This window comes from Chrysemys picta, chromosome 15 (assembly GCF_011386835.1).
Source record: "Chrysemys picta bellii isolate R12L10 chromosome 15, ASM1138683v2, whole genome shotgun sequence".
In the NCBI taxonomy this organism is placed as follows: domain Eukaryota; kingdom Metazoa; phylum Chordata; order Testudines; family Emydidae; genus Chrysemys; species Chrysemys picta.
In genome coordinates, this window is record NC_088805.1 from 31291370 (window position 1) to 31314815 (window position 23446).

Here is a 23446-nt window from a genome sequence, read left to right on the forward strand (position 1 = left end):
GTGAGTCCAAATCTAGATCCACAGTAGAAGCTAGTCAACTCTTTAATACACTTACAAAAAAAACCCAGTGAGGTATTCTAAGATCATCTGACTGCATTTTGCTTTTAGGAAAACAAAACTTCAGATTCTACATCCATAACTAGGTGTATGTCATAACACTCAACGTCACATTTATTTTCCACATCACTCACGTGTTAAATAAGCAGTCATGCGGCTTTTGCACTCCACATTTAGTACGTTTGAACAAGGAGACTGCAAGCATTTCTAAACGATTCATGTATTGTATTCACAGCTATGTGTCCCTTCTTCATGAGGCCCAAAGGATTAGGGTGTCATCCCGGAATCAGAAGTAGCAATAAGGAATTCATCCCACGTGTAGCTGGAACCCAAGTGGTTTTGAATTCGGCATCATGACTTTCAACCAAGTGAACAATGAGAGAAGCTTGTTTTGTGAGTTATACTTGCTACTTGTGCTTTGTTTTCTCGTTGAAAGGGGACTTTGATACCAGACCCAGGTGCACCTCCCACGGAAGTCTGTCTGCCACATTCAGGGGATGCTGTGTCAGGGGGCTAGCAAATGCATGTCAGTTGCAAGAGAGGGTAACTTGTGCTGATTTGGCATGCAGCGTTTTGAGCCAGATTGTGATCTTAGTTATCCTGCTGTAAAACTAGAGCAGTATGACTGAAGTCAGTGGAATTACTCTGGATGTACAAAGGGTAACTGTGATCACCATCAAGCGCTCTCTTTGTCTTATGCTTTCCTATGAGTTGTTTCTCCTATGATACACCACACTCCTGGGCTCCTTCAGCATGTCAGTTGCTCTAGTTTTGCACACCTAGCTACACGTTGATACAAGTTACATTCCTCTATGCCTTACCATTACTTTCTGGACAAGTTATATCTAATATGGAACTTACGATGCTGTTTGCCAGTTGAATTTGGCTCCGAATATTGCAAAAAAAAAAAAAAAAAAAGACTATGTACACACACATCCATTTACTCTCCCCACCTGGCTGTTCTTTCCCAGCCTGTGGGAAACCTGTGTGTGAAGAACAGGTTCCTTCTCTGCAGTCCACTGTCTGCACCTGTCTGATCTAGCAGCCAGGTCATGGCGCAATGTTAATGAAGTAGCAGCCGAACCCCACTGCAGGAGGGAGGAGGAAGGGCTGCTGAGGAGGAGGGGCAACCCCTTTCTCTAAACCAGATCTCCTTGATAACAAGAAACCCAGCTGGGAAAATCCTGAAGAGTGATGGGAGGGAAGTGGATTTAGGTTTAAATATGACACAGGATAGAGTCCCAACCATTGGTTCTCCCCATGGCTACAGGGACATCCAGGCATGGCAATCCAAGCCGCTCCACTTTGTGGAATGCTCCAATGCGCTGTAACAGAGACAAGGAGGCGGAAGTCTGGGTCCTGGGAATCGTCGTGCTTCCAAAGGCAGTGGTTCTGTTGGGTCTGTTGTGCCCTCAGCTGAAGCTGAAGCACATCTGCAATGGCGTAACTAACATTTAAGCAGGCGGTGCAGGTATGGAAGAAGAAGCAACTTCGGGGCTTAACACTGGTATAGTCATAGGGGAGTTGGAAGCACAACCCACTTCATAAATGTTGTTGCCAAACTAGCATGGGAGGGTGACTAGATGACCTCTTGAGGTCCCGTCCTGTCCTACGTCTCTGTGATTCTATAACAATCAGGCTTCCACTCAAACTAAAATTTTATTTATACCTCAGACACATTTAAGGGCCAATCCAGCTCTCATTGCAGAAAGATTCTTATTGCCTTCAATGGGGATTGGATCGAGCCCATTATTAAGACCTGGACAGTACAGGCTTTTACGGAAATGCCGGTTTGTGTATAGCTGCTATGGCAGGAGGGCGTGGCCCACAGACGGTGGCTTAGGTGTGTTCTCCACACCCTGTGGTGAGCTTTGGCCAATGGGTACAACTCTTAGGGAGAGAAGCAGGGGAGCAGTTTAAACAGTGATGGCAGCTTTTCTCGTCCCTGTCTCTTAGTTGGTTTGGTAAGTAACAGTAAAGTCAAACAGCAGTCTAATGTCCCTTTGTGTGCTCCGTAGGACTATGGCACTGATGACATACATACTGAATCCGCTTGCTGGTCTCGTATGGCTTTCTCTGGTCGAATGCACACTGCTAGACGCTAGAGGATACAAGCAAAGAAAAAGCCAGGGGTTACCTATGGCTCTGGTGGCTAATGTAACTGGTGCCACATTGGGACAAAAGCTGGGCAGATTTTCTGCCTCTCTCACATGCCATTGAAATGCCAGAAGCCTGGGCACATCCTTGTGATTCTCACGTGGTTGATGGCACCATGGTGCCTGGTGCAGTTTAAGCCAATCAGAAACGATGGCACGACAGCTCAGCAGGTGCATTGTGCTCTCAGGTTAATGCTGACATGCCTCTCTTCGGGCAGGACGGCCCCTGATGTAATTGTGCGTGGGGTGCAGGAGCCCTCTGGATGGGAGATGGGGTCTTTCCCTGAGCTGAGGAGGAGTGAGGGACTTTGGAACCGACTGGGCTGCTCTCAGATTGGTCACTACAGTGTGATGTGGGATTGAAGCCTGTGAGAGGAACTGCTTGTCCTCATGGTTTTACAAAGATTCAGGCTAATGCAATATAAACCCAGTGGGCCAAGTTAAAGTCAATGGGGTACGCCAGGGAGGAGTTCTGGCCATTGTAGACCAGGGATAACCATTAGAGCCATATTCCAGACGTGGCCCCATGGTCCCCTAGCCAGGCCTCTAGAAAGGCTTTAAAATGACTGTTGCTGGTCTAGGCTGGGCAGGCCAACAGTGCTAGCCTGGGCCAGTTTAAAATTGGTTCATCTGTCATGATTTAATTGCCACATGAACACAGTCACTAAGGGATGAGCAGAACTTTTCTACAGAGCTTCCAGACCCTGCCGGCCTGTTGAAGACTTGACCCCTTTCAAGTCTTTCAAAATGTGCTGCACCAAACGCTGGCTCCCACAATATCTGGCCCACACAGGATTGTGACGCGTGACACTCAGCTCTTCCTGACCTGCTTAAGGGATCCAGGAGTCCAGACCAGCTTGTACACCATGTAGAAAGGGATACAGATGAAGGACGATGCTCCTATGAGGTACCCCACTGACATACTCCACTCAGGGTAGCGATAGTCAAACAGCATGAGCGGTGGCTGGTCCAGGAGAGAGCTGACTATTATAAACTGTTAACAGATAACACAACCAATGTCAGGCGAGCACATTCATGGAACAGCGCGTCAAGTCACATGCTCCACAACCACCCTTCAGCCATTTTCAGTGGATTCACACCAGGGATGAATCTGGCCTGGTGTCTCTTGTGAAGAGGGAACTGGTTAATTAGGGAAATGTCAGAAGAGGACAAGGCTCCTCCTGTGACATGTGCCACTGCACTGCATCACAAAATTGTCTGTACAATGAAAGGCTAAAGAGGCCCGTGGTTAGGCAGACTCCTTTCAGGCCAGCTGGGACTCCCCCACCCCTCCACCAGCAAGTCATGGGACCTTCTGCAGTGCAAGGTGCTGTGCCAGTTCCTCCAGCACATGGGGGTACTACAGTCATCCCTGGTGTAACCTCATTGAATTCCCAGGGGATCCGTTAGGGTGGATTCTTTAGCCCTCGGCTTTATGAGTTTAATGTCTTCTTTTAGGTACCTTTGCAAGTGAGTTTAGCGCTAGGGAAGGTCCTGTGCTGACAATCCTGGAGACGGACTCACCGTCTTTCTCCCCAGAACTGCTCCAGCCCAGGCAGCAGCAGTGCCAGCTTCCTCATTCTGCCCCACCCATGTGCCTCATCCCTGATCTAGGAAGAGTTCAGTCTCCAGGGTCAATTCAGCCAATGGCCTCTCTGCCTGCATTGCCAGTAAAGGTGCCAGCTGTGAGGCTGGTTTTGTGATGTGGCCGTCTGTCCGCCGGGAACTTGACTGAGGCCAGATGTATCCCATTCAGGCTAGCCCGGGAGTGTCCCTTTATGGGGCCTGCATTTCAGTATCCGTCCCCTGTGCCACTCCCCCAGGAATGTTAATAGATGGGTGGCATTTTGTACACAAGCTTCATGCAGCCTGGTGGGAGCTCAGCAACTACAACTCGGGTGCTCTGCAGACTGTCAGTGTCTCCTATTCAAGGGGAACGGCCTGGGATTGAATTTAGAAATTCTAGTTCATTAGTGTTTGCTGCTGGAGGAGAAGCTGTGATTTCAGTGTGATACTTTGCTACTTATAATGTGAACAGATACTGCTGTATTAATGGCACCATCAGAACATTCACTGCAAACTCTCTCTCTCTCTCACACACACACACACACACACACACACACACACACACACACACACACTCTCTCTCTCTCTCTCTCTCTCTCTCTCTCTCTCTCTCTCTCTAGGAGTTTGTTTAAAACTTCCAAGGGCAAAAAAGGAAAATAAAATGCAGAATGGAGGGGCAATAATGTTTGGGAGAATTTAGAAAGCGACTGTGGCGGTAGAGCACAATGTGATAAAAAGCCATTTAAAACAGCATCACTAGGTTTTTTCCTCATGGAATTATTTGTTCATTATTATACTAGCATCACCTTGAACTAGCTTTCCAATTAAATCAAATCAATGTACAACATCTCACCAATCCCACTGTAAATATAACTTTATTATGCAGCCTAATTTAATGCTCTTATTTCTCTTCTATTTGTATTCTAATCTTTAAAGGCCAATCTGGATTTTAAACTGACATTTCCCAGAATTATATTCCTAACACTGATCCAGTTTGTTTGTGGGGTTTTCATCAGATGAAGAAAACTGCACTCCAGTCACATGTCTGATTGGTATAACTAAATCATTTTCCTTCTGCCTTGATGACAACCTAGAATCTCAAAGTGCTTAAAACATTAATTAATCCTCACAATCCCTCTCCCTGTGCAAAGTAGGTAATATGAATATCCTCCTCGGTTTACAGATGGGGCATTCTTTGAAGTCCAGTGAAAGGTTAGCACTTCAAAGGTGATGGATCCAGTACAAAGCATAGCACTAGAGTTGCATTTAAAATAGCAAACTTGGCAGGTTAAGCCACAGTACATTGTAGTCTATAGTGTCAACAGCTTTATTTCATAAGGGGGACATGATAGGGCCAAATTCATTGCTGGTGTAAGCAGGCATGACTGTGTTGACTTTAACTGAATTGCAGCTGCCAGCTGTGAGCTTGGCCCATGGTACATAGACTCTTATGAGCCTGAGCATATATTGTATGGCTTTTTCTTTGACAAATACGCAGTCTCAGTGAGTACAGACAGCATGTCATGCTCCCTTTTCAACTTAAGAGTTTCCTATTGATTTTTTGCTACCACAAGCAAAGGGGAGACTTTCCATAAGCAGTCCTTCTCCCTGACACATCCAAGTGGTTTTCTCTGTCACCAGGAACTGGACAGGAAACTGTGCATGGGCATCTATGCGTCACAGCCTCAGTCAGGCTGCATGCCAGAGTTCCAGCAAGCCAGAGAGGGACTTGCTTGATAGAAGGTTAAAGGAAAGTTGTAAACTTAATTTTTTGCTTGGGACAAATATACTCACCGCTAAAAAGGCAGGGCTGATGGCAACCCAGCAGACCTTCCAGAATATCCCTGGGGTGAAGCCCAGCATGGCTTTGACATCATTACAGAACCTCTGAATTCCTGTACGGGGGGCAGGAAAATCACAGACATGGTGTCACTGTCACAGCAGGGAAGAATCAGGCAGCACATGCAAAGCACAGGACTTATTTAGAAAGAGTTTCATGAAAGTGCTGGGAACTGCTGCACAGGTAGGTGGCCATTGTTGGCCCCAGCCATTGAACGATTCATGCCCATGTAAACATTTATACGTGAGGAGTCCATTGAAGTCACTGGAACTTATGTGCATAAAGTAAAGCACGTGTGTAAGTCTTTGCAGGATCATGACCATAGGTTATTCTGGTGCATAATATAAGCCTAGTTGTGGAGATGGATTTTTTTTCTCCTTACCATAAAACCACGACACAGCTATTGCTTCCAGTAACACCACCGCCAGGATTGAGCAGCCGGCACCAAATTCCTCCAGCAGTTTGACAACGTACGCTCCACCCTGGAATGACAAACACAAGCAGGCTGTGATGGCTTGTGGCTCTTACGTGGGAAGTGCAATGCTGAACTTTAGCCAGGGCCGGCTCCAGGCACCAGCTTGCCAAGCAGATGCTTGGGGCAGCTGCTCTGGAGAGGGGCGGCACGTCCAGCTATTCGGCAGCAATTCGGCAGACGGTCCCTCACTTCCGCTCGGAGCGAAGGACCTTCCGCCGAATTGCCGCCGCAGATCGCAATCCCGGCTTTTTTTTTTTGCGCCGCTTGGGGTGGCAAAAACCCTGGAGCCGGCCCTGACGTTAGCCACTTCTGTTGCACTAGTTTTCTCAAGCATTCCATTCACACTGACACCAACAAGCCCCATGTGGTGCTTGGGCATGAAGGGGTTAAGAAGAAAATGAAGGAGACTTTTTTCTCTCCCTCTAGGTATGGGCTCAGGTGCGAGTCATGGAGCTGACTGATTGAGGGAGTCAGTATAAAGGGAGTCTGCTGGGACAAGTTAAGAGGAGCTAGGTGTAAAACAAGGGAGAGAAGAGTTCTGTTACGCCTCCGCCCCCCATGTAACAGGAACATACCAACAAAGCAGGATGGGCTCTGAAAAGGAAAACAAGGACACTTCAAATGACTAGAATGTTTTAAATGTGTCAGCAAAATAGCTGATAATGGAGAACCAGCTGATCAAGCTTATTTGGACTTTCTCAAAGCCTTTGACTAAGGCTTGGTCTACACTAAACCCCCAAATCGAACTAAGGTACGCAACTTCAGCTACGTGAATAACATAGCTGAAGTCGACGTACCTTAGTTCGAACTTACCGCCGTCCAGACCCGGCAGGCAGGCTCCCCCGTCGACTCCGCGTACTCCTCACGGCGAGCAGGAATACCAGAGTCGACGGGGAGCACTTCTGAGTTCGATTTATCGCGTCCAGACAAGACGCGATAAATCGAACCCAGAAGTTCGATTGCCTGCCGCCGAACCAGCGCGTTAAGTATAGACAAGCCCTTAGTCCCACACTCAAGGAAACTAATTAGTTTTGAGGTGAGGGGTACAGCTGTGTTATGAACTGGCTAAGAGACATGAACAAAACCAATCGCAATAAATGACCCATAGTGGTTCCCTCAGGTTTGGGCTAGGTCTGTTGTTTAGTATATTTATTAATGATCTGGGACATGGCATAAAAAGCAAGGTAGCAAAATTTGCAAGTGACTCAAAATTAACCAAGCCAGTTGAGGGTGGAGAAGGTTGTGAAGAACTCCAGAGAGACCTTCCCAAGCCAGGCGAATGGGTGGTGCAGTTGCAGATGAAATTCAATGTTGACAAATGCAAAGTCATTCTGATTGGAAAAGATGATCTGAACAGGGCTCTATGTTCGCTGTAGCCAGTTTTCATGGCTGAATTTTTTGCAAAGCCTGTGATGTTGGGCCTGCAGAGGAAGGAGGTAGCATCTAATGTGGCTCAGGCTTACTTACGTGCGTAAGGGTGGTGAGAGAGCCTAGAAAGCATATGGTGATGAGGCCAAGTACGAACAGCTCCCTTCTCTTTGCTAGGATGTGAGGGTATTCGTCCATTACCGCTGTGATCACCGCTTCCAGGCCTCCAAACTGCAAAAGCAGCCAGATAAGACATTTGGGTGAGCCAGAAAAATGAAGCACAGGGTGAAATTCTGCTCTTGGTGCAATCCCATTAATGTGTATGTTGGTTCATTAGCTTCATTGATCTTTTTTGTGATTTACACCCACGTAACGGAGAGTAAAATTTACCCCTCCCCAGGGTTTGATTTACAGTTTCCTGCGCAGTTGTTATCAGCTGTGGGGAACGTGGTTTACCAGGGTTTATTTTCACATTTTTAAAAAAAATCATGAAATCTTATAATAAATGTTCAAATGAAATGAAATTTATAGAACATGAAAACCTTTTTATTTTTTATTTTGGTGAAAACTTTTACATTTTTGTTTGTTCCCATTTTCTTAACCAGCTGTACCAAAGCTCAAGTTCTTCTGGCATCTTGGGGGCTTGTAAGGAACATTGATAGTCCAAGTAACACCAAATAGCAATAGGGCCTGATCCTGAGACATGCTGAGCACGCGTTGCTCCCACAGCTTGCAGGAAGTATTGCTCAAGACCCAGTCCTAGTTCTTTTGAAGCCAATATTCTACTCACGTGGACTTTGGGGGAAGCAGGATCAGGCCCTTACTGAACAGAGAGGAATCAAAGACATGTTGAGTTCATGCATACCTGGGTCATATTTAGAGAGGTACAGACGGCATATTCTTTGTTACTGTTGCTGCCCCCCCCCACCTGTGCACCCCCCAATTTTGAATGATATATAGCAATGACCAAAAGTGCCACCCCAAAGTAACCCTTCTGGGAGCGAGGGGCCTGGAACGTACAATCATGACTTTCTTGGATCATTTTGCTCTCACCCCATAGGGAAATCAAAGTACCTACCGTGCTGTCCAGCCCCAGAGTGATCATCATGAGGAAGAATATGATGGCAAAGAAGGTCGAGCCCACCATATTTGCGATGGCCTCAGGGTAGGTGATGAAAAGGAGACTCGGACCTAGAAGGGAACATCAGGTTATTTCCTTCCATCCGGTTGCTATGAAAATAGTCTGTGTTATGAAGGTCCCAGGGCATCTGCCTTCTGCTTATGATGATTTTCTTCCCATGCCGGAAAAACATTTAGGTGGAGATTTTCAAAGGCATGAGGGGCAGATAAATGTCTGTGAAAATCTTGCCCTTACTCAACCCTGCCAGGGGTTACCAGTCTGGGATTTCCCTTCCCGGATTGCCAGGCATTCCATCCCCTCCTGTGGCAGGTTATTCCACTGCCCAATTGACCTCGCTCTTGCTTAGTCTAATCATTTCACCTTTGGCCATTACTGTCTCTGTAGTCACCAATAGTGGGCACCACACACAGTAGCTCCCTAACTTCACCCCACGTTTGTTAGCTTGCAGAGGATCATATTCTGTCCCCACTTGCAGCCGTGTGACTCCAGCACTTTGACACTTCTAGGAAAGCTCCAACCTGAGTCGTGGTCTGGAATCTGAACGTTCATGCAGTGATCACTGTACTGACACATATCATTTAAGCCCTGTGAGGTCGGTGAGAATTGTCTTTCCTTACGATAGATGGGGACATTTGAGGCACAGAAAGGGGAAGTGACTTGCCCAGGGTCATACAGCAAAGCAAGGGACATAACTCAGATCTTGATGCTCAAGACGCTGGTTTCACCCCCCAGTCCCTAATGCATGGCTCCAGACAGGCAGCTGGCTGATATCCAGAGCTGGCCAGGGCTAAGGGGAAGGGGCTATTCCAAGGCTAACAGGTGTAAGGGAGGCAAACCTTTATCTTTTGCTACATCTTCCACCTCCACGTCTCTCATTTCAGCCATGTAGCCCAGCACTGTGAAAATGACAAACCCCGACAGGAAGCTGGTCAGACAGTTCACCGCGCTGGTGACTATGGCGTCTCTGGAAGGCAGAACGGGAGCAGGTGACTAGAAGGACAAGGTATTTCAAAAACTATTTTTGCATTTGCATTTCTAGCCCTAGTACCTAGAGGCCCAAAGCCTTCCCCTTATCCCCCTCCCCAAAGAAACCATAAAGAGTAAGAGCTGTAAAAGTGAGGTTTAGTTTGCTCACATCATGAGGCACAAGAGGGATTCATTCCCATGCGCCTGAGTGGCCAGGACCGCTGCTGCTTCCAGCTCTGGAGGCAGGATTCATGTTTGGGAAGGACAACTCTGCTTGCTTAGGAATGAACAAAGAGCCGGACAGAATTTCCTTAAGCACCATGGGGTAGGGCACCCACAGGGGTAAGTGCTGGGATTTGGATTGTACCTGGGGAGTCCAATCTCTGGGACACTGTCAACCAGCCAGGAGCCAGAGGGCTGCCCCTGCTCTGTGCAGAACGGAGTAGGCTTTACACTGTCAGAGTTGGGATTAGCGCTCCAAAGTGCCTGGCCGCTCCTCTCTCAGGGAGGTTCCCATAGATTGCACATCTGGGAGTGTGGATCCTGCAGTGACAATTGGTTTGAGGCAGCCCTCTGTCCAGGTGACAGCATTGTCTCCCCTGGTGCTGGGATGAGAGCACTGAATAATTTGGGGAGCTGGCCCTGCCTGTTGGGGGTGTGACCGATATGTGCAGAAACAGCGTAGAAACTGGTTCTTTCTGGAGGGCAGAGACAGTTCTAAGACCCACCCGGCTGAGCAATCCCATGAAAGCCCCCAGTGCCCTCTGGGAATCCACTGGAAGGTGCCTGACTGCTTAGAAGCAGCATTCCCAGGCAGCAGAGCAGTGGCTGCTGATACCCTCCCCCGCCAGTGCATGGGAGCCAGAGGGAAGCTGGAGGCCCTGGGCAGAGGCTCCCATCCCACTGCTTGGGCTCACTGTCCTGCCAGATGTGGCTCGGGGCGCACTGCGTGATCACATAGGCCTGGCACTTTCAGGGGTATTTTTGCTCAGGCAGAGGCCCAGCCGCCCTTCTGCAGGGGCAATTTGTGCCTTCAAAACTTGCCCCTGCACCTTTGTACCCGGCAGAGATTAACTGGGAACCCTGTTCTAAGAGCTTGCTCCTCCGGCTCTTCCGTTTGCACCGGCGGCAGTGAGGAGCCCAAGGACTAGGCAAGAAGGGGGACAAGTGGCAGGCCCGTGGGAGGGAGCCTGCCCCGTGCTAGCCTGTGCAGAGATGTGGGTGAGTTTTCTGTGTGTTCTGCTGCACGTGGGAGGCTCGGCTCACATTCCTGCTGCTGGCTAGTCTGCCAGGGCAGAGTCCGCGGTCTCTTACCGGTAACAGTTATTGTTGAAATGGTTGTAACTGGCGAGTGCGAGAAGAACACCAAATCCAGGGCCCAAGGAGAAAAAGATCTGGGCAGCAGCATCAACCCAAACCTGGCCAAACAAGCAGAGACGCTGGGTTAGAGGCAGGAGAACGGGTGGATCCCAGGGGCTGTGACCCGGCCAGGAAGCCCCTCTCCCAAACACACACAGGCCACCTCCCACTCTCAGGGAGACAGCGGCATGGGGTGTGAATGTGGGCACCAGAAATAGGTCAGCTCCCTTTGCGTTCTCTCTGACCCCCAGGCCGTGTGTAACGGAGTGCAGCTCTAACCGTCTGTTTCTGAAATGTGCCTTTTGCCTCATTTTGAAAGCGCAGAAAAAAATCCCAGGTTGGCCAGGCTGCCTGTGGCACTGTGCCTTATATGTGTGTCTGCTCTTCAGTGGGCCCGTCTCCGCTGGGCAGTTACATCACTCTGGAGTGTGGCCCAGAGGAGTGGTGGTAACTAACATGGTATTATGCGCAACTGCGTATAGCCAGGGTATCATGTCAGCAGGTCGTGGTTAGCCCCAGGGAGCAAGCAGCTGCTCCAATGCTGAACGCTCCATGCTAAATTCTTGTTTACCCTGTGGCCCCTCTGCCCCACTCTCGCAGTGCCGACCGGTGTTACATGTGTAAATGTAATAGATCCCATGCAGCTCAGGGACCGGCTTTAACACAATGTGAGGTCCCAGGGCAGACAAGCCCTGGGGTTGTGTGTCACATTGGTGACCCCTATTTAAATATATTTCCCTGACTACTGTTTCTTGGATGTGGTTCCCTTGCTTGCCCTTGCTCCCCAATTCCTCCTGGAAGGACACCCCAGACACAGGGAGGAGTTGGGGAGATGGATCTTCTAGGGTGAAGGGAAGCAGGTGTCCTTCCACGGGTAATTTAGCAGCAGAGAACTTGAGCAGTGACACCTAATTCAGCTGCAGTCTAAGCAGAGAAATCAGGATGAGAGAAGGGATGAGGATGTGAAACTGCAGCGCACCCGAACCCTCTCCTGGCATCCAGCTACACTAGGGCTTGGCTCACAGTTCCTGGAAGAAGTGATGGCTGCAGCATGATTGGTCGTGTATCTGTTATGAAAGGTTTTAATTGGAAAGTATATCACTGATTACCTTTAATGAAAATTCTCAAGTGCAGCTCTGCAGTAATTACAGACAGGAAGTCTATTGTCAGGCCCGCTTTACAAAGATGGGGCGAAAACACAGCATAAATAACACTCGACGGCAAATGAGATGGGTGATTCAATTAAAGATTTACATTTCCAAGAGCTTGTCCAGTGCGCCTCTATTTTCTGAAGGAATAATGAACCTATTACTCTCTGGTTCGCAGATCTGCGCTGGGAGTCTCTGCCAAATGAATCCGCAAGCACTGGCAGCTGGGGGGGTTGGGGTGGCATTTAAAGGCAGTTGCTTGCTGAGGTGGGTACAGCAGATGTACCATCATGTGGGAGGATGGGAGATCCAGCAGGTGCAATTAATGTCACATTAAGCACATTTAACGCTGCTGCTAGCATCATCTCCCTGATTGGTTTCTCTGATCACATCAGCCCCTCCCTCTGAGTCCCCCCTTCTCTACTGCATTGCTTACAAGTCTTTGTCCTTGCCTTTAGACTGGGACTGTTCAGCCTACAAAAGAGACGACTAAGGGAGTATATGATTGAGGTCTATAAAATCATGACTGGTGTGGGGAAAGTGACTAGGGACGTGTTATTTACCCCTGCACATAACATGAGAACCAGGGGTCACCCAATGAAATTAGTAGGCAGCAGGGTTAACACAAACAAAAGGAAGTACTTCTTGACACAACGCACAGTCAAGCTGTGGAACTCTTTGCCAGGGGATGTTGTGAAGGTCAGAAGTAGAACTGGGTTCAAAAAAGAATTAGATAAGTTCATGGAGGATAGATCCCTCAATGGCTATTAACCAAGATGGTCAGGGACGCAACCCCATGCCATGGGTGGCCCTAAATCTCTGACTTCCAGAAGCTGGGCCTGGATGACAGGGGGAGGATCATTTGGTAATTGCCCCATTCTGAAGGACCTGGAACCAGCCACTGTCGGAAGACAGAATACTGAGCTAGATGGGTCATTGGTTTGACCCAGAGTGGCCGTTCTTATGTTCTTAAAGGCCCCCCATGACGTAGCCCCAGCCTGTAGCTCCAGCAGTGGAAGGGCGCCGTTACCATTATGTCACACTCAGAGCAGGGCGAGGCAACGTGGCAGAAGAAGGCCTGTGCCCAGTCAACACAATAGCCTCCAGCCTGGCTGGTGCTGGCAGAGATCCTACACCTCTGATTGTCCCTCATGTAGCCAAGAGTGTTGAGTTTGGGCTGGCATGTGTGGAGTTTACCTGTGTCTGTCCATGCTATACCTGTCCTGGGATAGACAGGCAGAGGCCTGATGTCTCCAGGGCTGTCAAGCCAGCTCTGACGTCACATAAATGGTTTAAAATATAAAAACGAAACGGAGCGTTGAACCTGTCTCAGCATCTTCCAGGCTCTCGGGTGGCTCCTGTATACATCGCTAAATACAACAACCCCCCAGTGGCAAGGAGTGCTCCTTAGCCGGTCAGAGCCTGGGCTGGGGATCTGCTGGGTGTAACTTACAGCCGTGCTCATGAGTTTCTCCCAGTCGGGTCTGAGATAGAAGACGATCCCTCTCCAAGCCCCTGGCAGAGTAGCTCCTCGAACCAGCAGTATGAGGAGGACGATGTAAGGCAGCGTAGCTGTCACCCACACCACCTGAAAGGAGAGACCGGACAAGGGTTTCAGTGACAGGAAAGACAGACGCCGGCCACTCCTCTAGGTCACATCCAGCAAAGAATTAATGCAGATATTTGCAGGGTTGTCACCAACGCTCTGTGTCAAACGGCCTCCCGTCTTTGTGTCTGAGCTGGCGAGAGAGACGAATGGAATTCAGTTTTAGTGGCCACTGTTTGGAATGATCGCTCAGCTGCAGGGTCAGAAAATGACTCTCCAAACCTCAGTGACATTGGAGTCTTCCCCTGGCTCGCTGATCAGTAGTGTGGTCAGCTTAGAATGGGTTCGCTCATTGCCTGTGGCAAATGTAGGAAAGAATTTCACGCCTCCCAGGTGATGCTGTGCTGCTGAGAAAGGATGATAGATACAGCTTGTGGGGGGACTTGGTAACAACTTTGGTAGGGAAATAGCTAGATGACCTCATTTAGTCTTTGCAAGACTGAGCTCTTACATCTGTGCATTCCCAGGTCTGACCTGGGAGTCGGTGGGGGAAGTTTGCTGCTTGGGGACTGTGCATGCACTGATCATTCAGATAGAACAGTCGGAACAGAGGTTGCCCTAATTGATCCTAACAACAACATTCTAGGCTATGTGCTTATCTGGAGGCCTGATTTGTGCTGATCCCCCACTGACTCCAAGTGGGCACGCCGCACAAGCGGGCCAAAACCTTCCGCCAAATCTTGTGTCAGTGAAAAATGCAGATTTGGCAACACCGAAATGTGTGGGGAATTTGTGTTGGTTTGGCTGAATTGTTTCAGTTAAAAAACAGACACAGTTTCTGAGCAAGTCAAAATGTTTCAATTTTTCAATTCAAAATTACTTTTTGTTTTGACAGTCCCTTCAATTTTGTTTTTTTTTTAATTAAAACAAAACCTTAAATTCTTGAAATCAAAACAAAACATTTCATTCAACCCCACATGATTTTTTTCCCAACTTTTTGATTCACTGAAAAATTAAAAAAATTTCGTTTTGGGGTTGGAGTGAATTTTTTTTTTTACTTGCCGTTGAACCAAAATATCAATTAGTTGCACAACTCTACTCAGCACTGCTGGAAATCAGGTAAGGAGGTATGTTTTTTCCTTCTGCTTCCCATTTCTTCTTCTGCAGACTGTAGTACAGCGTACAGAGAGAACCCCGCCGTTGTGGCTAGCAAGCAAGGGGTGCCCAGTTTCAAGGGCACCTTCAATTGTTGAAAGGGACTGTATTTAGCACTGGACTGGAGTGAGTAACATTGTCGGAAGCTTTGGAGCAGTGAGAACATGAGGCAGACAGACTGCAGGAGAAAACCACCTGCATTTCTTATGGACTGTCCCAGGACGGCAGAGCAAATATGAGTTACAATCTATTGGATGAATTTTGCCTTTTTTCCTTTATTTGCAAATTGCCAGGGAGCAGACGCCAGAGTTCTCACGGGTGTTTATTGTTGAAATGACGCCCAGATTTCATGGGTGAACAATCCTTGGGCAGCAGACCTCCGGCCATGTGCAATCCCCGCTCTGCCAGGGCGTCCCATCCACTACAGCAGATCACAAGTGCAGTGAATGCGCTGGACCAGGCTCCTCTGCTGAGGTGCTTGCTTGTGAAATGCAGAGCGCTAGGGGTGTGCGTCTATACGGCAGGCTCTGAGGGTTAATGCACCAGGCTCTGCGTTAGCCATATGATGCCTCTGCATTGGGAATATGAAGCTATTACTCATTCGAACACCGACAGGAAGAACAGGTGTGGGAGCCCTCCTTACCTTCCCTGAGGTTTTCACTCCTTTCCACAGGCTGAAGTAAACAATCGTGAAGATGAGAAAAAGGCAGAGGAGAAGCTGCCAGCGGATCCCGCCGACGTCATACAGGCCACTGGATTTCTGAATCTCAAGGACCTTCCTCCTGTGGCAAAAAAACCCCCCCGGCGGCTTAGTCACTAATACAAGAAAGAGGGGGAATGCTGAGCCATTGTCCGCTGGGAGGCTGATGGATTGGCCAGATCTGACACCCTGCCCCTGGCATGCACAGTTCAGAATGCCCTTCCCCAGAAGGAACATTGCTGAGTTGTGACTGACCTGTAAGAACTATGGTTGAGAGGGTAAGGCTGAAACCTGAGCACTGGGACTCCTACATGCTGCTCTTCACCCAGTCCCTGGCTCACTATGTATAAGGGCCTCAGGTGGCAAATCACGTAATCGATCTATGCCTCAGTTTCCCTGTATGTGAAATGTGGGTAATACTACTTACCCACCGCATGGAGCAGCGGGAGCCATGTTTGTAAATCTTGCTGAGAGTCCCAAATGAAAATGTAAAGCAGTGTTATTATGTGTGTGCCTGAAATGGAAATGCCAAGGATCATTCCTTCTGCTACTCTGCATAGCAGGCCCTCGTGCTGAGGCGCTGTGGTGATTGGATGCCAACGAGCGAGAGATTTCCCCCTAGCCCAGTCACGTAATCCACTTACATGCACTTACGTATAAAACTCTTCTGCTGGCGACTTGGAGAAGGTGGTCCAAGTCACGTTGCTCTTTCCAAAGTAGTTGGTGCAGTTGGGGGTGTTCCAGGGATTGTCACAGCTGGTCCAGGGCAGGGTACCAGTGAAGGAGGAGTAGAAATAGTACAGGGCCCAGGCGATGATGGTGTTGTAGTAGAAGGAGACGTACAGGGCGATGATGCAAATAGCAAAGCCAATGCCTGTGTAGAGAGAAGGGCGAGATCTTTAGAGAAGCACATCATGGGATCCCTGGGAGTCAGGCAGTCCATGCGCATTGGTTCTCTTCCACATCAGTCATGGCATCCCTGCATAACTCCATGGGACTGAGTGAGAGCTGTACACAGAGCACCGGATTCCAGGGATGGGGGCTTTATTCCCATGCGCTGCTAGTAGCGTTAGTTGTGTCAGGCCAGTTAATGGAGTTACATCTGGGATGAATTTGCCCTATTGTGACAGCTACTTATTTCTGTGGTTTTCCATATTTTGGACACTGCTGCTTTAAGAGGAGCAGCGGGACAGGTTGTGGGAAGGGAAATGAGAAGGGGAAGGGGTCCCGGTTGCTGGGGAGCTTGGACAGCCGTGTGCTGCAAGGCTCTGTGTGCAGGGAGGGAGGGGCAGTTGAGACATGCAAGAGGTGTTGTCTGTGAGCTATAAATATTACTGCAAATGCATCTCACAAGGGGTGACAACGTACCTACCTGCAGCAGGACTCTAATTTACCTTCATTTCTCTCCGTTTGGCAAAGCAGAGGACACAGCCCGGTAATGCTAAGTGAACGTTGAGTTTCCAGGGTGGGGGCAGGGTGTCTTACCTTTAAAGATGGGACAGATGCGTTTCCAGATGGAGATAGCTCCTGTCCTGTGAAACTGGCCCAGGGCCAGCTCCATGTAGAAGAGAGGTACTCCTCCGAAGATGGCCATCAGTGTGTAAGGAATGAGAAAGGCCCCTGCAGCGAGAGAGGCAAAACCACCACAGAACATCATGGCATCCACAGCAGCAAAGGCAGACTCACAAGCCAGCCAGATGGGTTGGGAATATCTATTTGAAACGGCATGTCCGGGCTCCAGGACTGAGTCACCGATCCTGCCCCTCTCTGAGCACGGCGTGGGCCCCTGAGCTCAAATCCTGGCCCTACTGAAATCCGTGGGGGTTTTCCCATTGACTTCAGCAGAGCCAGGATTTCACCCCCAAGTTGCAGCTGTGGCTTTCCTGCTACCCCACTGATATAGGATATAGGACTGGGAGCACAAGGGCTCTGCACCCCTCATGGAAGCACTGGAAGAGACCTAAAGGTGAATTGGGCCCGTCCTCCATGCAATGTGTGGGAATGTAGATGAGAGATCTTTACTGAGTGGGCTCAGTGTCTGTGAGAGATACTGCAAATTCTTGACAACACTGTCTGGGTACATGCGTGTGTGTAACGGAGCGAATGAATCAACGTTTTCTCCCTACGAGCTGTGGTAACGCACTGGCTTTTATGAGTGGTTGGATGTTCTGAAGTGTGTGTGCGATGGTGTCATTACCTGTACAGAAAGGGGCCCCTTTTAGCGAGGAACAGACGGATTGGCTGTAACACTGGGCCGTGCAGACGATCAGAAGGGAGAGAATAAGATATTAAGCACCTTTCAGGTTTTAAAGGCTCTACAGAGAAAATCCCAATGAATATGTATCGTCACTCAATGAACTCAATAATTAATGCTGTAATTTGCATTATTCATGATGATGCAGTAATTACTAGGGCTAGACTTGTGCCCACTGGATTCTTTCTAACTGGAACTGCTCTCTCTATTCATCAGACTACCCTATTGGGATTAGTTAATTTACCCCCCACGGCTCCTCTCTCTGAAAGTCCCATACCCGAGGAAAGGACTGTTTTATACTATCCAGTGCACATGTGGGGTTTTCCTTTGGATGAATGGCCACTGGCAAGGGGTCATGTAGGGAGATGTGGGCGTCACCAGGGCTCCTATGAATGTGAACAAGGGACATTTAACTCCTTCTGCTCAGGAAGGTACGTGACTAGGCGGGGGTGAACCTGCAAAGGTGTTGGGTTCCTGCTTGCATCAGCATCCAGAAATCTGGGTACTTCTCGAAACTATCCAAGCCTCCTGCAACTGCAGTCTCAGGCTGGGAATCCAAGAACAGCCTCTCACCATAGTAATTTGGTTCTGGCCTGGGCTGTAAAACGAGGACTCACTAAACACATTTTCCAAGACATCATGGTCACACTGACCCCCAGAAAGCCAGAGGACAAGGGCGAAGATGCCTGCTCAGCAGCTGAAAGGCTGCAGTGGTGTCAGATCCATGCAAGTGAAGGCACTGAAGGAAAGTGACCTGGATCTCAAGGGAATTCATGGCTATTCATCCCCACCATCGCCCCACTTCAGGGCCACAGGCTGGGCTTGAGCTACCGCAGCAGCCAGCAACAGGGACGGTGTCTTGCTAGATGTCTGTACAGCCCCAAGCACAATGGGGCCTGACCCTAAGCACAACTGTAATGTAAAGCATAGCGGTGGTAACATGAGGTCGCAGATGTAACCGATGATGCTGGGTCTCAAGGGGGAGGAGAATGGAAGAATTGTTCTGAACTTTTCATTTACAATCAGAACAGGCATTGCCATGCGGGGACTAGCGCAGATGGGATATAGAGCTTGGTTATTATTGGCTCAGCTGGGTCGTACCATTTAAGCCCAGCCCAGAGTGAGGGGCAGAGCGGAGCTGTGCTGAGCAGGGGAAGCAAAGGGAAGCATTGTACCTTGCAGATACAGAATGCCACCCAGAGCTCCAGGCCTGCAAAGGCTGAACCTGTGCAGGAGGCAGCTTATTACTCCCCAGGAGGGTGTCCAGAGGGGAAGGGGAGCTCTGGCTCCATCCCCTTTTGGAGCTCTGTGCACAGGAGCATGGGCTTATAGATTCCCTCATGGGGTCAAAAGCCTGACTCCAAAACTCAGCGGCGTCGGGCAGGGGCAAGAGAACGGGAAAGTGAAACGGTTTGTAAAGGGGAAGGCTGCCAGCCCACGCTGTGCACAGCACAAAGCAAACAACCAGCGCCCTGACAAAATACACGGCAGCCCCACACTTCTTTCAGCTCCACTGAGCAGAGTCGTTCTTGGTAACCTGGGGAAGGATGCTTCAAAACCACGCTCGCTCTTCTGACCGTGTCCTTTCAAGCATGAGCAAACTGCGGCGACTGAGCAGGAACAAAATGGCATCCGTACCCAAACACTAGCACCTGCTACCACTGGCCACCTTTTGTAGAAGCCATGTTACCCTTTCCCAGCAGGATTTCTGACCGCAGAGTTCAAGCACTAGTCACTAAAGCTGCACTCTCAGCCCTAGTGCTGTCAGAGTGTCCATTAGCTCGAAGGGGGATGATGCTGTTTAATGACTGGCTGTTTTCAGTGACTGTAACTCCACCCTTTACAGCTGTAGATTGGAGAGGCACAAACAATCCTGTGTACAATGGTGTCCCTAGCCTCTGTTTGTCAGAAGCTGCGAATGGGCGACAGGGGATGGATCACTTGATGATTATCTGTTCTGTTCATTCCCTCTGGGGCACCTGGCATTGGCCGCTGTTGGAAGACAGGATACTGGGCCAGATGGACCTTTGGTCTGACCCAGTATGGCCACTCTTATGTTCTTATGTTTTTATGTGCAACTAGGACCCCAGAGCACCTCTTAAAGCAGCTAGAAACTAGGCTAACCAGCCTGTTGCTTGAAATATGTATTTGATAACCTGCCAGGAGCAGTAAACCCCCCGACAAGTAGCGCTGCAGCAATTCACGTGCATCTTACTGGAGGTCAGCAGAAATAGTTGCATGAAATGCAAACAGAGGCATAGAATGATTGAGACCTGGTTCATGACAGTCTCTCTAGCCTGCGCTTTATAGAATCTGATCATTTGCCAAGGAAGAGAACAAATGCTGCGCACCTCTCTGTGCAAGGAAAGCAAAGGTTGCAAACTCCTGACTGAAACAAGACGGTGCTAGCGGACATTGCTATTGGTTACTTTCAGGGAGTGTTTTAAATGTTAATAAAAAAAAGAAAAGTGTTCACAGTGGACAGAATTTAAAAGTTTCCTCTTACTTTGCAGGTAACTTGCAGCCCACAACTGTAACAACTTACACAACACTCAATTTTCTTGAGGGAGAGAAGCCCAGAAATTGGCTTTTATGAAAGCAGAGGGTTGGTCTTGGAAGGAGAGCTTAGGAAATGGCCTTTTCATGAGAGTGAAAATAGTTCTGTAAGTTCTATTGTATGACAAAAGCAGAATGTCTGCGAGGAAGGAAAGCCAGTTAAAACACAATCACTTTTATTAATGTATTATTAGGAGCATAAGTGACAAATCAATCATATCTGATGTGTGCTTTCTCTCTCCCTCCCTCTCTCTACTTCTCTCTTTGTGCCATTTCCTCTTTCTTTCCTTTATTTAAGACACCGTGTTATTGTTTTGACAGTTTTATTAAATGGCTTTTACATTTATATTTACTTGGCACGTTTAAGGAAAATATGCTCAGGCCAAATTGACTAGCTAGGAGCTAACGGCTGCCCTCAGTTTCACAGGGGTTAATTCAGAATAACTCCATGGACTTCAGTGTAGATATTTTGGATCTACGTGACTGAAACTGAGATCAGAATCCAGCCTGCACTGTGTAGCATGACATTAATTATTTTCTTCTAATTTGCCACGCATTAAGGTGTGATACCCAAATGCCCATGGCTTTTGGCAATTGAATCCACTGTGTCTTCTGCAAACAGCACAAAGTCTCCATTTCCACATTTTCACTTTCTTAAAAAGGATTTTTCTACTCTTGTTTATTTAAAACAGTTTGTTTGCTCATCAGTTGCTGAAAACCTGTTCTAAAATCAGGATTCTGGTTTGTCTTGAACTTTCAGGTAATTATTTCTATCAGGAAGAAATAATTGGAATGTTTAATTAATTGGTTGAACTACTGAAGTCTGTTTTATTTAGTTCTGAAGGCTAGTACCATGGACAGCTCCTTAAGGAGCTATTTGCCTTTATTTTTCAAGCCTGTGACTGTGCTATCCTTACACCTGTAATCCTGCACAGTAATCTTAAAGCAAGGATGTTTTGGACATTTGAAATGATGATCTTAAAATGTAAGCCATCACAAGTGATCAGTTTCACAAACTGGGAAGACTGCAAAGTTAACAACAACCACACAGGATTTGATCTTTTTGGTCCCATTTGACATTTTCCGTTTTCTTTTTTAAAAACTTGTATATTAATCATAAAAATTGCATTTCCCCTCCCATATTTATACATTCATACCTCTAATCTCATGAGGATCAGCATTGCTGGAAAGATATTTAAAATAAGAACAGATAAAACAGAAAAGAGAGACAAATCCAAGCAGAAGTTTTGTCATTCATCGAACTTTCTGGGTTCACAATAAACACTGTAAGAACCAACTAAACAAAAGAAAGAAATAATAAATTTTAAAAAATTGAAAAATAAAAAGCTACTTAATTTTCTTTAGAAGAGGATTAAAAAAGTAAAGTTGTGTCCTTACCCCCTCCATTCTGATAACAGATATAAGGGAACCTCCAGACGTTGCCCAAATCTACAGCAAATCCAATCACTGATAAAAGAAAATCCATTTTTTTGCTCCACTTGTCCCGGGAATCCATTTGGGTCATGAGCAACACAGGGTTGGCAGCTTGGCTGGGGTTTGTTTGTACATCCTGCCTGGGAAGGCTAGCCGCTTGAACTGGAGAGTTCTGCTCTGACATTCTGCCTCTGATGCAAATCCTGCAGGATTCAAGCTGAAGAAGTTTGAGAAGGGAAGGATTTTTTATTGCTCCTGACAGCTCCAAGGAGGGGAGTGTCACACTGACTGGGCTTCTCCACCTCCAGCTTGGAAATCCACACCAGGAGAGAGGAGCCATAAGAAAGACCCATTCTTTGATCAAAGGCAGGAGGGGGAGTGGAGAAAGCATTTCATTTAGAGCATAGCACTGAAATGCTGGGACCAACTTTATAGTGCTGGTGTTTTAACAGGTTCTCTTTATAGAGGTTTGCTATCAGTAAAGGCGTACACTGTGCTCTTGTGCAGGGTGAAGTTGTTACAAGGCAGAGCGTGAGATTTATCATCATCATTCCTACTATGTTAGGTTGATTTGGAACCATTCAGGTTAAGTGACAATGTATTTTCATGTTGCTAGCCTGACCACTGCATCCTACATTCAGTTGCTCTTGATTATATCATGGGCAGGGCTGGCGTGGCAGGTTCCATAAAGACCGTGGATTGATGTATCTATACATAGACCTATCATTACTTCTCATCAGAAGCAGCAGTTCTGCTTTGGTCTCACACTGTCTGATAAACAGTCATGGCTTCATTCTTTCTGGATTTTTTTAGAAAGCCACAGTCTCCTTACATTACTAATAATGGACACATTATAATGACTTCAAGGACTCTACAATTCAGTCTTCCAGGGGAAATCTGTCCTAAGTTATGACTGACTTATTTTAAAATGACTAGTCATTTTACTAGGTAGGCTGCAAAAGGTACAAATAAACTCACCCAAAACGCACTGTGTTTACTCAGATTATGAAAAAAACATGGCGCCATTATAAACCAGCAGGTGTGTATGTGTTTCCAGTTCTTATCGTGAACGTTCAGAATTCTCTATTTGCATTATCCTTTAAGGGTCTGTCTAGGTTCACATTCTCCCTGTTTCTTTATGTAGCAAAGGGCTATGGGCTGCCCCCAATAAACCATCTGAAAGCGAAATACGTTTTTTTGCAGAGCAAATGTCATTAGGAAAGGGATTGCACTATAATAAAAGGTCATTACACTCTTTGCAATTTGATTGGCATCATGACAAATTTTATTACCAACATAAATTCTGTGGCTTGGTTCAGTCCTGGGAAACACTGACATAGGGAAACAAATAACTCAGGGAATATTTGGCAGAGAGAGAAGTGGAATGGTGGGTGGAAATGCTTATAAACCCTCCTACCGCAGTGCAAAGCCCGTCTTGAAATAGTAACAGTGATAGGAAAATAGGCCCTTTGGCACATTGATCATTTTTACCAGTTTTACACTCTTGGGCCCAATTCTGTAGTTCTTACTCAGGTAAACCCACCACTTAAATCAATGGGAGTTTAGCTTCAGTAATGGCTGTGGTTTGACCCCTCCTCCCCCTCCTTTCTGCAGCACTATATGAGAACATAGGATTGACAAGTCTCATGTTTCTTACATTAGCTGGTCTAGTTCCTTAAAATATCCCTGGGCAATGGAGCTATGCTGATTTGCACCACTTGAGGG

The 23446-nt window shown here is 47.6% G+C and overlaps 1 protein-coding gene across 1 annotated transcript; it reads right to left on the reverse strand.

Annotated features, from left to right (window-relative positions):
• On the reverse strand, positions 1 to 21908 carry LOC101940934 (sodium-dependent serotonin transporter-like). The gene is made up of 13 exons (XM_065568868.1): positions 21686 to 21908; positions 16963 to 17097; positions 16132 to 16351; positions 15421 to 15559; positions 13530 to 13664; positions 10884 to 10987; positions 9440 to 9567; positions 8541 to 8653; positions 7562 to 7693; positions 6002 to 6101; positions 5574 to 5674; positions 3040 to 3207; positions 1 to 2158 (listed from the first exon to the last, which is right to left on the reverse strand). Exons 1-13 carry the CDS (start codon positions 21903 to 21905, stop codon positions 2078 to 2080), a joined length of 1776 nt encoding a protein of 591 aa, XP_065424940.1. The 5' UTR covers positions 21906 to 21908; the 3' UTR covers positions 1 to 2077.
• Between the last annotated feature and the right edge of the window lie 1538 nt (positions 21909 to 23446).

Bases quoted from the DNA above. Each gene is read 5' to 3' on its own strand.
- LOC101940934 (XM_065568868.1), bottom strand. From the start codon at position 21,905: ATGTCAGAGCAGAACTCTCCAGTTCAAGCGGCTAGCCTTCCCAGGCAG. The intron at 6,102-7,561 runs GTAAGTAAGCCT...TTGTCATTCCAG, and splicing joins CTCTCACCACCCTTACGCAC to GGTGGAGCGTACGTTGTCAA. The intron at 3,208-5,573 runs GTGAGTATATTT...ATCTGTTAACAG, and splicing joins TCAGCCCTGCCTTTTTAGCG to TTTATAATAGTCAGCTCTCT.